The following is a 12,857-nucleotide window of genomic DNA, read 5'->3' as shown; positions in this document are numbered from 1 at the left end:
GACCACAGGTTGAAACAGAAGCTGAATGTAATCTATTAAACAGCCTAATTAAAATGAATAGAAGCATTAATACACTGTGGTGTCAACGTCTGAGGATAAAACTCCCTCAGTCATCATGTGAGTAGATGACTGAGTGAGGGCAGCTGAGGTCAGAGGTCGGTGCTGCTGTGGACGATCAGCGTCAGCATGTGTTCCAATGGGATTAGGAAGTGTCGCCTGTTCAAAGCAGGTTGTGTGTAATCTGCTGTGCATCGATCTCTGTCGACACTGAACTCGTCTCTGAAGCAGGCTGAGCCGATCCTCGCTCGGACCCGGCAGACTCAGTTTCTACCCGGTAACAAGAGGCTGCGTCCATGTTCACTTCTATGTTCTTGTGTGTGTGTCGGAAGTAAACAGTTCAATCGCCTGAACAACAGCTCGTCTCCTACACATGTAAACAGGGTCAGTGACAGTTGTGGTTAATTATCCAATTAGGAGCTAATGCCTGTTGTTTTCTTTTGGAAGGAGGTCATGTGACAGGAGCCTGACGAATCAGGGAAGACTACGTGGTCACCAAAAAGACCCAATCAGAGATCAGCTGTGAGGTTTTTAGAAACATAGAAACCTCAGAGAGAGAAACATGTGAGGGATCCCTCTCCCAGCATATCAATCAAATAACAATAAATATCTGCAGTACCTGTCTTCTAAAAGGTTCCTCCCTCATCCGTCCGTCTGTCCGTCCGTCCATCTGTAGGGTCATGGGGAGCTGAGGTAGGGTGAGAACCTGGGTTCATCCTGGAGAGGTCCCCAGCAGTGTTCGGACGGTGGGAGGAAGCTGGAGAACCTGGGGAGAACCTTCACATTTACAGGGAGATCATGCAAACTCAACACAGAAAGACCGGGATTCAAACCAGGAACCTTCTTGCTGTGAGGCCCTGACTCCTTCCTCCTCCAGCACAATCCACTTCTCTGCTGTGACAAGTCTGTCCATCTAAGAGCAGCTCATCTGTCCTTAAACCTCCGATAGTAGCCTCGTCTTTAGTCTTTGCAGAAATAATAAATAACAAGTCTCCATAGTTCTCTTCATTTAGACCATTTCCCCGATGAAATCATGAAACCAGACCGAACTGTGGATGGGAGTCATTATTTTTCCGTGCGAGGCTTCTGGGAATATACGGCTTATTTTATATTTCAGCCTCGAGAGTAAAGAAAAGCAAAGCACCCGAATGTTCAGGACCTCGTCTCCTGATTCTATCTAAATGCTTCAGACTGTTTGTGTTCATGGTCGTTTTCTTCCTATTTTCGGGGGGGGGGGGGGGGGGGGTTGTCTTGTTCTTATAAATAAGAAGCCGGGTTCAGCACCTGAGTGACGCTGCAGAGACGGTGGTCTGGTCTCGTCTGGACCCGTTTTTTTTCTGACAGTGAGAAAGAAAGTTGTGTTTATGTGCCGGGAATAGAAGCATCGAGGTTTCTTTGAGCTTTAGGTGGACCGGACACAGACCTCCATACATCCCATAGATCACATGTCCTGTATGAGAGCTCTGTATATGAAGCCTGTCAAGAGAGAGAGAGGGTAGGTTGCAGACTTTGCATTGACTTCCATTCGTTGCGGACAGCCCAACCAAAATGTTATTAATACTGTAAATACTCTGACTCTGACCCGAAGCTAACCACAGTTCACATCTTACCATTAACCTCAACCAGGACCCTGGAACTAACGTTGAGCCTCATTAGGACTGTGCTTTGGTCCCCATGACGTCTACTGGTCCTGACAATGATCCTCCAGACGTAATGAGACACACATTCCTGCATCTTAGTGATAACACTCATCGGCATAATGTCTTCCCCCCCCTAGAGTTAACCATCACAACTAAAAGCCTAAACTTAACATAAATGTCTTAACCCTCAAACAGCCCTTTGAAAAATGTCCCCACCTTCTCAAATTGTCCTCACAGAGATGTAAGTATGACACACTCACACACACACGGTTCATGAAAGGACGGAGTCGTCTGTTGAAATCATGCTTTGCTGATGTTTACATGGATTTGACGAGCTGTGAAAAACCTCGGCCCCCCGAAGCTGAGCACATTCCACACACACTCGGCTCCGCAGGTGAAGAAGCCTGACGTCAGCTTCCTTCGCCGGTTCCTCTGAACCGAGCTGCCACGTTAATCCCGTCAGTGGAAGAATTAGAGGGTTGTACGCAGGAGGAGGTGAAATCTGAGGTTTGACACATTGACCTAAATATCCACAGATATCAACCCAGTTCACTTATTATTCATTTAAACCGAGGACATAGTTTAGTTAGTTATCCGCTAACGAGAATTATGACTTGTGCTTCACGCTTTTTTGCTCTGATACCAAACCCCACATCAGGTGTTTAGACAGTGACGCAGCTCTTCTGGGTCTGAGGCGGTGACTCTGGTTCTCGATGAGCAGACTCTGAATCCGGGGATTTGAACTCGTCGTCCTCTTCCAGGAGCCGACACGTTGCCCAGCTCTTAAAAAACTGACCTCAGAACCTCAGCCTATCAACCCGACGACCCCAAAACCAAATTCATACGTCAAATCTATCAAATCATAATACAAATCTAAATTGCTTGTCATTTTAAAAAGCTATAATCAAGTATATACTTTATACTACTGTTGATATAATGTTAATTTAATGAATTGGAGGAATATTCGGCCACCGAAGCTACAAACAGATCTATACTGAGACTGTTAATCACAGCTTTAGCTTTAATGAATCTTATCTGAAGGTTAATCCATGACGTGTCGGAGTTGACGTTCGTCAGAAGATAAATCTTCGTAGCTGTGCCAGAGCGCGCGTCAGTCAGTCGATTGGTCAGTTGGTTGTCATGAAATGTGGTTTTTCAGATATTGATGTTTCCCGTCTGCTGATTTAGATTGTACCCTAATTATCCCTGTAGCGCCACCACCAGGTCGGCATTTGTGGGTTTATATAAATAAATATCTAAGGAAATAGTGGACAGATGTCACAACTCAATCATGTTCCCCTCAGGAGGAATCATAATCAGTTTTGTCCAGCGCCACCATGAGGCCGGAATTGAAATGTGTCAATGTCTTAATCTGTAGTTTCACGTCTTCTTCACAACATCTGATGTTCATTTAGTAAATTATGATCCATTTAGGGTCAAACAGACCATAAAGAGACGTATGAATCAGGGATGTGTTGACGCTGGATTTCTTCCTCTTCACATTTCTACAAAATTAAAATATATTTCAGGTAAGAATTCAAGATAGAGCGAAATAAATAATTGCATGTATAAAAAAAAGTCTAACAATAGAAACGGTTGTGTCAGAATTTGTGCGGCTGCCAAACAGGCTGATCCAGGATCCTCCCTCAACATCCTCCACATGTGAAGACACATTTTAACTTGTTACTTCACACCAGTGGAGACAAAGAACTTTTATTTTTATCATCTATCATTTTCCTAATGATGATAAACGACATGTCGGACAGAGTGAGGCACATTTGCCCGAAGTCCAAACCTGCTTTTTGTTGATTATAATTATTATTATTCTGATCATTATTCCCTTTGAGGTAAATCAGAAAATGTCAGTTTCTTCTTCAGACTATTGTTTTAAATCAAATTAATGTCAGAATATCAGCGTCCGTGTGAACGTGTCTCGTGTCAGGACCGAACACGTAACTTGTGCTTCTCAGTTTGATTACATGACGCCACTGGTCCTCTCGCTCTGACCCCAGCTCTCCCACAGTGACGCTGCCAAACTCAGGCTCTGAGGCTCAGAGGAAATTACAAATTGGCACATGATTAACTCTGAATTGAAAGAAATGTGATGAAAGGGAATCGAAGTGAACATAAAAATGATGATCTTTGCAAATGTCTCCATATCACAATCCAGTTCCAATCGTAAAACCAATTTAAGGCGGTTCTCTTTCCACATCCTCCAGGCTGTCTGACATATCACGTGTACGTCGATGAAGATGAGGGAGATTCCTTCATCTTCATTTGAACATCTAGTGACAACAAAAACAAGAACCTGATAAAACTTGGGTTATTAAATACATAAGTTGTAAATAAGTTGAGTAGTTAAACATCCAACTTCTATTCCCGAAAGAAGAAACCACTATTAATCAGGATTATATATTTGTCTCTTATCACGATTGTCCCTTCGTCTCTGAACGCACGTTTGTCATTGTTCCCTCAGAACAACAACAAGCGACGGCACATGTGAGATCAGCGTCTCACATGGACGTGAACCGCGATCAGCAGGTCGTCTCCTCAGCTTCACGCAGACTCGCTGAGCTTCACGTGGATAAGCCCAATAAAACCCTCCCAGACTGATCTCTGACATCTGCCCTCACAGGTGGGGAGGGCTGGGGGGGGGGGGGGGGGTTGGCCTGGTGGAAAAGTTTTGGCTCCATGTGACTGGAAAGAGGAGGTCGGGGTGGGGGGGGGGGATTACCGATGAAGATATAAAAGCCCGGCGGAGGCAGCTCATCTTCACACAGTCGGACAGAAGCAGCTGTGAGTAGAGATCGGCGGTGGCCTCGCGGGAAATCTGTGACAACAGGTGAGAACTAATTCTGCTGCTTCGACCTCAACGACCCGAACGACCCGACTCACTGAGACACTCCTCCTACATGTGTACTTATATATATATATATATATATATATATTTATATTGCTAAGTGAGACATGACTGATGAGGACGAGTTTGACCCTGATGACGAAGACGAACTAAGATTCAAGGAGTGAAGAAGAAGAGAAATCTGACATTTTCTACTTTTTCTGTGCTTTCAAATTGCTTTTACTTTGAAAAATTTGTTTTGCTTTTTATTGGCAGCCTGTATTTTTTTCTTACAAAAGACAAATGTTTTACTTCTGTTTTTTGAATTTTTATTTTATATTACAACACAGACAGTTGCATAGTTCAACGCTAAATAAAAGAACACCACAGGGAGGAATAGAAGAACTCAAGTTATACAAATCTTGGTGCATCCTAAGGAATTTATACAGATTGAGTCAATAGTTTAAGAGAAACTCGGAGAGGAGAACAGGTGTGTGCGTTTTCTAAAGCCTGCAGGAAAGAGGATTGACACTGAGGGCAACAGTCAGCAGCAGATGGCCGATCACTTCGTACGCAGGGAGCGTTGATCTGCTGCTGGCGCTGAACGGCGTGTTCCACCTCGGACAGAACTACCTGATTGGGATTAACAGTGTCAGCCGTCAGAGGAGGGGCGGGTGGGGGGTGAGAAGTGAAGATTATGCAAGATACAGTTTGAGTCTGAGACGCGGTCGTCCTCCATCACGTCACTGCAGCGCTTCGCGATTCGGTCATAATCCTAATCGTAATCTTTGATTTCCACCACGTCACATGTCGGCAGCTGCATTTAAATCTTGGCAGGAACAAAGTTTGAGGTTAAGAACAGAAGCCGCACCCCCGCTTGTTCGGGAAGGGCAATTAGTCCGCTGAGGATCGGAGCGGGATTAGAGCTAATCTGTCCGCCCAGACTAATCTGCATAATCTCCACTGATTGGCATTGAGAGCTGAGAGGAAACAGGATTAACAGAGAGAGAGAGAGTGGCGGGGGGGGGGGACCAAACCAACAGAGGGAAACTGGGAGGAAGCGCATGTGTGATGATACAAACTCAAAGATGCCCCCCCCCCCCTGTGTTTCAGAGACCCTCAGCAGAAATGAACGCCAGCCCCCCAGCAGGAAGCGCCCTGGCCCCCAGCGCAACAAGCGGCCCCACCACACCCAAGAAGGGGCCCCCCAAGTTCAAGCAGAGGCAGACCCGTACTTTCAAGAGCAAGGCCCCCAAACCAGGCCAGAAGGGGTAAGGACCCTTTAACGTCATTTACATACATAAACCTTGATATTTGCTGGAGTGATGTCGAGTCTCTTCTGGTCCTGACGTGTCTCTTCGCTCTTTTCCAGCTTCGGTGACGACATCCCCGGCATGGAGGGCCTCGGCACAGACATCACGGTGGTGTGCCCATGGGAAGCCTTCGGCGACATGGAGCTCAGCGACTTGGCCAAATACGGGATCATCTAAACCTGCTGCCTCCTGCCTTCCTCGCTCGTCTGCACCTCTCCTCCGTCTCGTCCTCGTTACCCGGCCTTCTCTCCGCCTCGGCTGGCCACGCCGCGATAAGGCTGCCAGCAAACCCCCTAACGCCCTCTCGTCTGTCTACCTCATGCTTTACTCCACTGAGTGGAGGTATAATAATGTTCTTATTTTTATATCATTATTATTGATATTATTATGATATGATACTGTGTACAGTATATAAATATATATATATACATACTTGAAATGAGAAGACGAGAAAAACACCTCCACACACCCGATCCCCCTTCGTCCCTCTACGAGTGCTCTCTCCTCACCCCTCTCCCCCTCCTCACCCTCGGCAATGGACGCAAGCAAAACACAAGTTAACACTAGCCTGTATTTGCTTCTAGCTGTCTATAAAAATGTAAATATTTTTGCGCTCAGTTGAACCTTTTGACCTCGTCGTCCGTCTTACCTTTTGTACTTCCTCCCTCTTTTTGTCTCTGCATTGTATTTTCTACTCCTTGTGCACACGGCGGCTGTAAACACCACGAGATGCAAGGAGAAGGTGCGACGCGCCGCCAATTGGCAAAAAAAAAACTAAAACAAACTACAATGCACTTTCACATGATCACGGAGGAGGAACTCCCCTTCAGCCCCCCCTCCACCTCCCTCTCTCCTTGCTGCTGTTTCAATCCCTCCTTAGAGAACAAATGAAATAAAAGGTATATTCCGTAGGTTTTGTATTTCAATCACACTAACACACGAGCTGTACTGTGACTTGTTCTGATAGCTGCAGTAAAATGTGTCTATTTTTAGTAATCATGTCGTCCCTCTTTATTTCCTCAAACACCTAAATACATAAATAAATAAAACACGTTGGATTTTAAATAAATCAGAAGTAAGAGGATGAAAATATTAACATAACGATATCACTAATCTGAGATTAACTCTGCTTCTTCTACGTCTTGTTTACTGCACTTTCTGAGAACTAATAATAATTACTGCTGATGATTTTAAGCTGCCTCGAATCGTCACAGCTCTTTGATGGAAACGGGAAACAAACCGATTGCAAATGTAACAGGAAACTTCTCTTTATCATCTCAGATCCGACTCACAAATCACACAGTGCAGTCGAATGAAGACCTGACTACATCCTCCAGGCTTCATGACGTAATGTTTCTCTGTTCAAAGTCAATCATCTTGACATTATACAGTAGTTAGGTGTGATATAAGGATTCTCTACATGGATATAAGACATTGGTAAGACACGAGGAGAGGGAGGTATAACAGGTGAGGAAGGATGAATCACACACATCCCAGCCGGAGACACAACAGGTCTGAGCTTCACAACCTTTCTCAGCTAACAGGGACAAATAACGAGGGAAATCCGACCCGTGTCAGAGGCCGTTAAAACATCCATAAAGATGTCACCGTCTTCACGAGGCAGGATCATGGATTAACAAATCACCTGGTGAGTTTTACATGAGGATTGTTAGTTACCAGCGGCAACTGTGAGACAATGAAATCAGTTGGGTTCATCCTCTGAAGACTGAAAACGGACGAACTTTACCATCTGTAAACGCTGTGGCCCCAAAACTCGAGGCCCCAAAACAAGACATTCATCAAACCCCCGAAACCACATGGCGTCGGCCACTGTCCCTCAACGCTGCTATTGTCCAAACAGCATCCTTCCCATCCAGGTTGCCATGGTTTCTCTGCAAAATAACGAACCCCCTATCTGCACCGGTGGCGTCTGAACACAAATGTTTCCCCCCGTCATGCTTGAATTCCTCCAGCTCGTCAAAACGACACACCGGGGAGACGTTAGTGCTTTTAGAATATTCCGTAAAAAACACAGGTTTATGTTTGTTTAAAAGAGATCGAGCTCCTGTCCCTCGTGGCTGCTGCAGCACCCGAGTGTCGACTGCAGATGGGAAGTGAGCGCAGCTTCTAGACTCTGTGCGTGTGCAGGCACGAGTCGAGGCGTTGCGTGTAGACTTGTAAAAAAAAAAAAAAGACAAACGGTTGGAGAACACTCTCTCGACTCCTGACACTTCTCCCCCTGAGGCTAAACGCACCAATGTCAATCTGTTGTTGCTGTGATTTACCTGTAACTACGGCGACGGCCCGGTCCTGTTCTGTTGAGTCACTTGGACTCACCCTGCAACTCACCCCCCCATCCCAGCCTGCTCCTCACCCCCCCCCCCCCCATCGCAGCCTGCTCCTCACCCCTTTGTTTTCACATGACGGAACATCTCTGCAAATTCTTGTGGGAAATTGGATCCATAAACTGGGGGAGGAGTGATCTCTCCCTGCCTGTGTGTGTCTGTGTGTGTCTGTGTGTGTGTCTGTGTGTGGATCATAACCTGAAGGTGTGTGTGTGCCCCACCTATTCTCTGAGGGAGGGGCACAGGGGAGAAGGAGGAACAGGAGGGGTCTGAATGGAAGGTATGAGTAAGGGGTGCAGGTTTCTCTTGCTCTTGCCCAACCTGTTGAGGTGAGGTGAAAACAATCCTCTCTCTCTCTCCCCCCGTCGGCTCCAGCAGCTTCGCCGCTCTTCCTCATCCCGAGCTCTTCCTGTTACCTCGTCCTGGCGGAGACATGGACACATCGTCGGGATAGAGACAGCGAGCGAGGCGTCAAATTAAAGACTCACATCCCAGAGGATAAAAAAAGGTAAGTGGCTGTTTTCTAATAGAGGTTTGAGACTCGGCCTCTTATTGTGATGTGCACCTTTAATAGTTTATGTCATAGTCACCACTCAGATATAGATGTTTTCTTTAGAGTAAAAGTTTTCTGGAGTTATAGCAGCTTTTGTAATGAGACAACAATCACATCCAGAGCCTCAAATCCACGATTCTCTGATATCAAACATAGAAATAAGACTAAATTGAAGCACAGCAGTTGTTTTATACAGTTTTTCAGGCCTGGTTCATATTAAAACCTACAGATGTTCATCTTTGAAGCTCCGAGGCCAAAACAAAAGCTCTGTCAGCGGCTAGAGGAAGTGACAGTCGACTTATCAGGGGTGAACATCTCTATCCGTCACATATGAACTTTAATCCACCAGCGCTCACGCTCTGTCCCGACCTGAACTACATGCTACACTCTTGCTCCTTCTCCACTCAGCGTCTTGGCTCACGCTCTCCTCCGCCTTGTTCTGACATGTTTACACACTCCCTCCTCCTGTTCTCTTACACCGTCGCTGTCAAACCTCTTTTCTCTATTTTCCAGTTATCCTGTCCTCCATTGCGTCTGTCCTCCGTCAACACAGCTTCAATATTTTGTGCTGTTTTGTTCCAGCAGAGTAAAACCCACCTGCCTTATCAAAGAGGGGTTTAGAGGAAGGACTGAATCCCTGCGTGGATTACCGAGATGAACATGGCCTTTTTATCTGTGAAGCACAAATCCCTTCTCTCGCTCCTCCTCCTCCTCCTCTACCTCACCTGTCTGAGCCAGTCGGCCAACAGCAGCTCAACCGGTCCCTCAATCAACACCACAGCCACATCCTCTGGTTCCTCCAACGTCACCTCCCTGAAGGGTGTGCCAGGCTGCGGCAAAGGACTGCACCCCGTCTACAGGTACCTGTGTGACCGCCGGGCGGCATGGGGGATCGTACTGGAGACCCTGGCCTCCTCGGGCTTCCTCTTCAGCATGGGCCTCCTGTTGGGCCTGCTGCTCTGGTCCCTCTGGATCTGTGTCTCATCTAAGACTCAGCGCAGCAGCATCGGGGGCACGGTGGCCTGCATGTCCATGTTCTTGTTTGCCACGGCCGGGATCTTCGGCCTGACCTTCGCCTTCATCATCCGCCTCACCTCTCAGACCTGCCCCACCAGGATCTTCCTCTTCAGCGTGCTCTTCTCCCTGGCCTTCTCCTGCCTGCTGGCTCGCTGTCTCGCCCTGCTGGGCTTCGCGGCGGCCCGGGGCTGGGGGGAGCCCGCCGTCGCCCTGGGGCTCTTCGCCGTGCAGGTCATCATCTCCACACAGTGGCTGATCCTCGTGCTGGTGCGGGACAAGAGGCCGTGCGAGTACAGCCAGGAGGAGTTTGTCATGCTGCAGATCTACGTGCTGTGCCTCCTGGCCATCAGCTTCATCCTCTCCATGCACTTCCTGTGCCGCTCCTGCTCCACGTACAGCTACAACTACACCGGGCCCACCAACCAGCAGGGGAGACAACAGGCCGCCATGGTCTTCCTCACACTGCTGCTGTCCGCCGGCATCTGGGTGGTGTGGATCACTATGCTCACCAGAGGGAACCCGAAGTTGGACCGCCGGCCTAAGTGGGACGACCCGGTGCTGAGCATCGTGCTGGTGGCCAACGGCTGGGCCTTACTGATGGGACACGGGTTGTCCCAGGTGTCCTTCCTCTGCAGGGGCGAGGCAAAGGCCCAGGAACTCCCGCTGAGCTTCGCCGGCTGGACCAGCCCCAGCGCCGACATCCCAGGGCTGAGGAGTCCGAAGGAGGGAAGAGAAAACGGAAGCTTTGAGTCGGATGGAGAGAACAGGAGAGGTAAGAAGAAGGAGAAGAAGAAGTGAGACAAGGGAAGTACTGGGCATTAAAAAAGATTCAACAATTATTGTTACTTTCATACTTTCAATAGCAATATAAGGAAAGTTCACGATATAATCTGATATACTTCTTATGCATAGTGCAAACACAGTGGAAATGAATCTACATCATGTTTAATTGTCATAAAGAATTTAAAAACACGACCTTCACTCAGGAACAAAACTCAATCCTTCATCATCATCATCATCAATATCTGACCTCAAAATAAAGATAATCAGTTAAATCAGTTTACATTTATTAAGAATTAACAGTAATATCTATATTTTAACAGTTTGGCAAAAATATCTTGAATAATTAGTCGATTCCAGGAAAAGCAGCTGATTGATTTTCTGTTGATCAATTAAATAATTTATCCTATTACCATAACTATCCTAATAGCAGGAGCCTATGATCCATCAAATCCATGTTTTCTCTACAGATTAAATTACATTTAAGTGAGAATATGAAACTTCATCTGAACAGTAGCTAGAGGGCGGATTAAGACTTGAAAATGTCAAACATTCAAATTTCACACACTCAAAGATATCAGTTCTCCACATTTGCCAGATTTGTAAAGATCCACGAACTTTTCCCTGAGAAAAACGTCTCATCTCACAATATTAAAGAAAGTTAAAAACCTCCTGGATCCGTCCCCTGATCCGAACAAACACAGAAACGTGAACAGGGGTAAAAACACAACATCCCTGGTGGAGGTAATAGTGTAGTCATGGTAAATAATGAAGCAGCAGCTCAACTTGACGAGACTCTGCAAACACACAACACACAAAACACACACACAACCCAGCTGCTGGTCGAAAGAAAAAGGTTTAACTGCAAAACAAACTGAACAAGGGGTGTGTTCGATTTTCATCTGCAGAGGGAGGAAAGTGTTGTTTCTTTTTATTTCCTGTACAAACAACAATAGAGAAGGAGAAACATTATCATGACCGACGATGGACGACAAATCCACATCCACATCCTTTCTGTTAAAACACAACCGTGAGCCCAGATGAATGTGGAGCCTGAACATCAGAGGGAGTTTGGGGATCAGTCTGTGATGAATCGTCTGTAATGAACCGATAATTAACTGCATCATGCGTCTCCTCCTCCTCCTCCTCCTCCTCCTTCAGGCAGGAGAACCGACGCCTCGCTGCGCTCGCCCTACGAGTCTGGATTCTCCATGACAGTGAGTAATAAACCACCAGGATTCACAATGTGCCTCCACACACTCTGCAATTAGGGCTCCGTGACCTTTTTACCACTGGAGACGATTATAGCCACGTTGCATTGTGAGGTTAACGAACGCACAATTTATCATGAACATTTACTGCAGTGACATGATAAACTGTGTGTGTGTGTGTGTCTGTTTCAGGATATCGACCCTGACAAGGATTACACCATCCCTCGCCCGGAGGCCAACTACAGGGAACCTTCCGATGAATATTCCCAAGAAGATTAAACAACTCGCCAACGAACGCCTTGAATCGTTTCTCGTGCAAATGTAAATATTTCTGCATCGTGTTTAAACGAATGTCATTTCAAACCCACGTGGACGTAAAATGCTTCGTCCCAGAGAAGAAGACTCGGCAGCACGCGGCTCATCTGGGCTTTCTTCACGGAGGCCGGATGGGGTCAGATTGTCTTAGTTTGCTCCTGGTTGGGAAATCCACACGACAGAAACTCAGCAGAAGTGGATGTTCACGACGTGCACGTTGTGAGTCCGGCTGAGATGGGGTGTGTATATAAAAGCCCCGAGGTGGTGGAGGAGGCGTGAAACTGTCGCTGTGAAGGTGCCAAACTGCTGAGAGGAGCAGAAAGGAGACGGAGGGAAGGAGCCAGCAGAGGAGGAGACATATTCAAACTCACTGTGCTGCAGCATTAACAGTACACGTGTTCAGTGTGTATATAAATATATGAGGAGTACGAGGTATGACTCATCCCAATTTGTAATTTTATACATTTGTGTGACAAGTGACGACAATAAAAGATTCATCTGTAAAAGCCTGGAATTATTATCATCCACCAAATTTACACAAAACTCTCCGGACCAATTAGCATGAAACCTGGTGGACAGATGTGTTATAGGTCACGGAACCGGGATCAGTTCCAGAAATAACAAAGTGAAATAGAGCGATTTTCACTATTTTCATTCTTTTCCCAGGAAATAATTCACAGATTTAACACGTATGATAATCAAATGTTCAATGAGCAGAAAATCAAATCAGCTTCTTTTTCTGTTAATCGATTTATTTAACCCTTTTTCCAAATGTTTAATTATAAAC

At 46.4% G+C, this 12,857-nt stretch overlaps 2 protein-coding genes across 4 annotated transcripts; both read left to right on the top strand.

Annotated features, from left to right (window-relative positions):
• Window positions 1-4,476: 4,476 nt before the first annotated feature.
• On the top strand, window positions 4,477-6,581 carry pde6hb (phosphodiesterase 6H, cGMP-specific, cone, gamma, paralog b). The gene is made up of 3 exons (XM_034593195.1): window positions 4,477-4,539; window positions 5,650-5,807; window positions 5,909-6,581. Exons 2-3 carry the CDS (start codon window positions 5,665-5,667, stop codon window positions 6,024-6,026), a joined length of 261 nt encoding a protein of 86 aa, XP_034449086.1. The 5' UTR covers window positions 4,477-4,539; window positions 5,650-5,664; the 3' UTR covers window positions 6,027-6,581.
• Window positions 6,582-8,446: 1,865 nt separating this feature from the next.
• LOC117766258 (retinoic acid-induced protein 3) lies at window positions 8,447-12,634 on the top strand. Of its 3 annotated transcripts, none has more exons than XM_034593131.1 (4): window positions 8,447-8,697; window positions 9,326-10,536; window positions 11,706-11,761; window positions 11,948-12,634. In XM_034593131.1, exons 2-4 carry the CDS (start codon window positions 9,402-9,404, stop codon window positions 12,032-12,034), a joined length of 1,278 nt encoding a protein of 425 aa, XP_034449022.1. In that variant the 5' UTR covers window positions 8,447-8,697; window positions 9,326-9,401; the 3' UTR covers window positions 12,035-12,634. The 3 variants fall into 3 exon arrangements, with proteins under 3 accessions (XP_034449022.1, XP_034449021.1, XP_034449020.1); XM_034593130.1 differs by having other exon boundaries at window positions 8,447-8,700; XM_034593129.1 differs by having other exon boundaries at window positions 8,448-8,702; window positions 9,333-10,536.
• Window positions 12,635-12,857: the final 223 nt, after the last annotated feature.

Source organism: Hippoglossus hippoglossus, chromosome 8 (genome assembly GCF_009819705.1).
Source record: "Hippoglossus hippoglossus isolate fHipHip1 chromosome 8, fHipHip1.pri, whole genome shotgun sequence".
Taxonomy (NCBI): domain Eukaryota; kingdom Metazoa; phylum Chordata; class Actinopteri; order Pleuronectiformes; family Pleuronectidae; genus Hippoglossus; species Hippoglossus hippoglossus.
The sequence above is the reverse complement of the archived record's forward strand: the minus strand, read 5'-3'. Positions and strand labels throughout refer to the sequence as shown.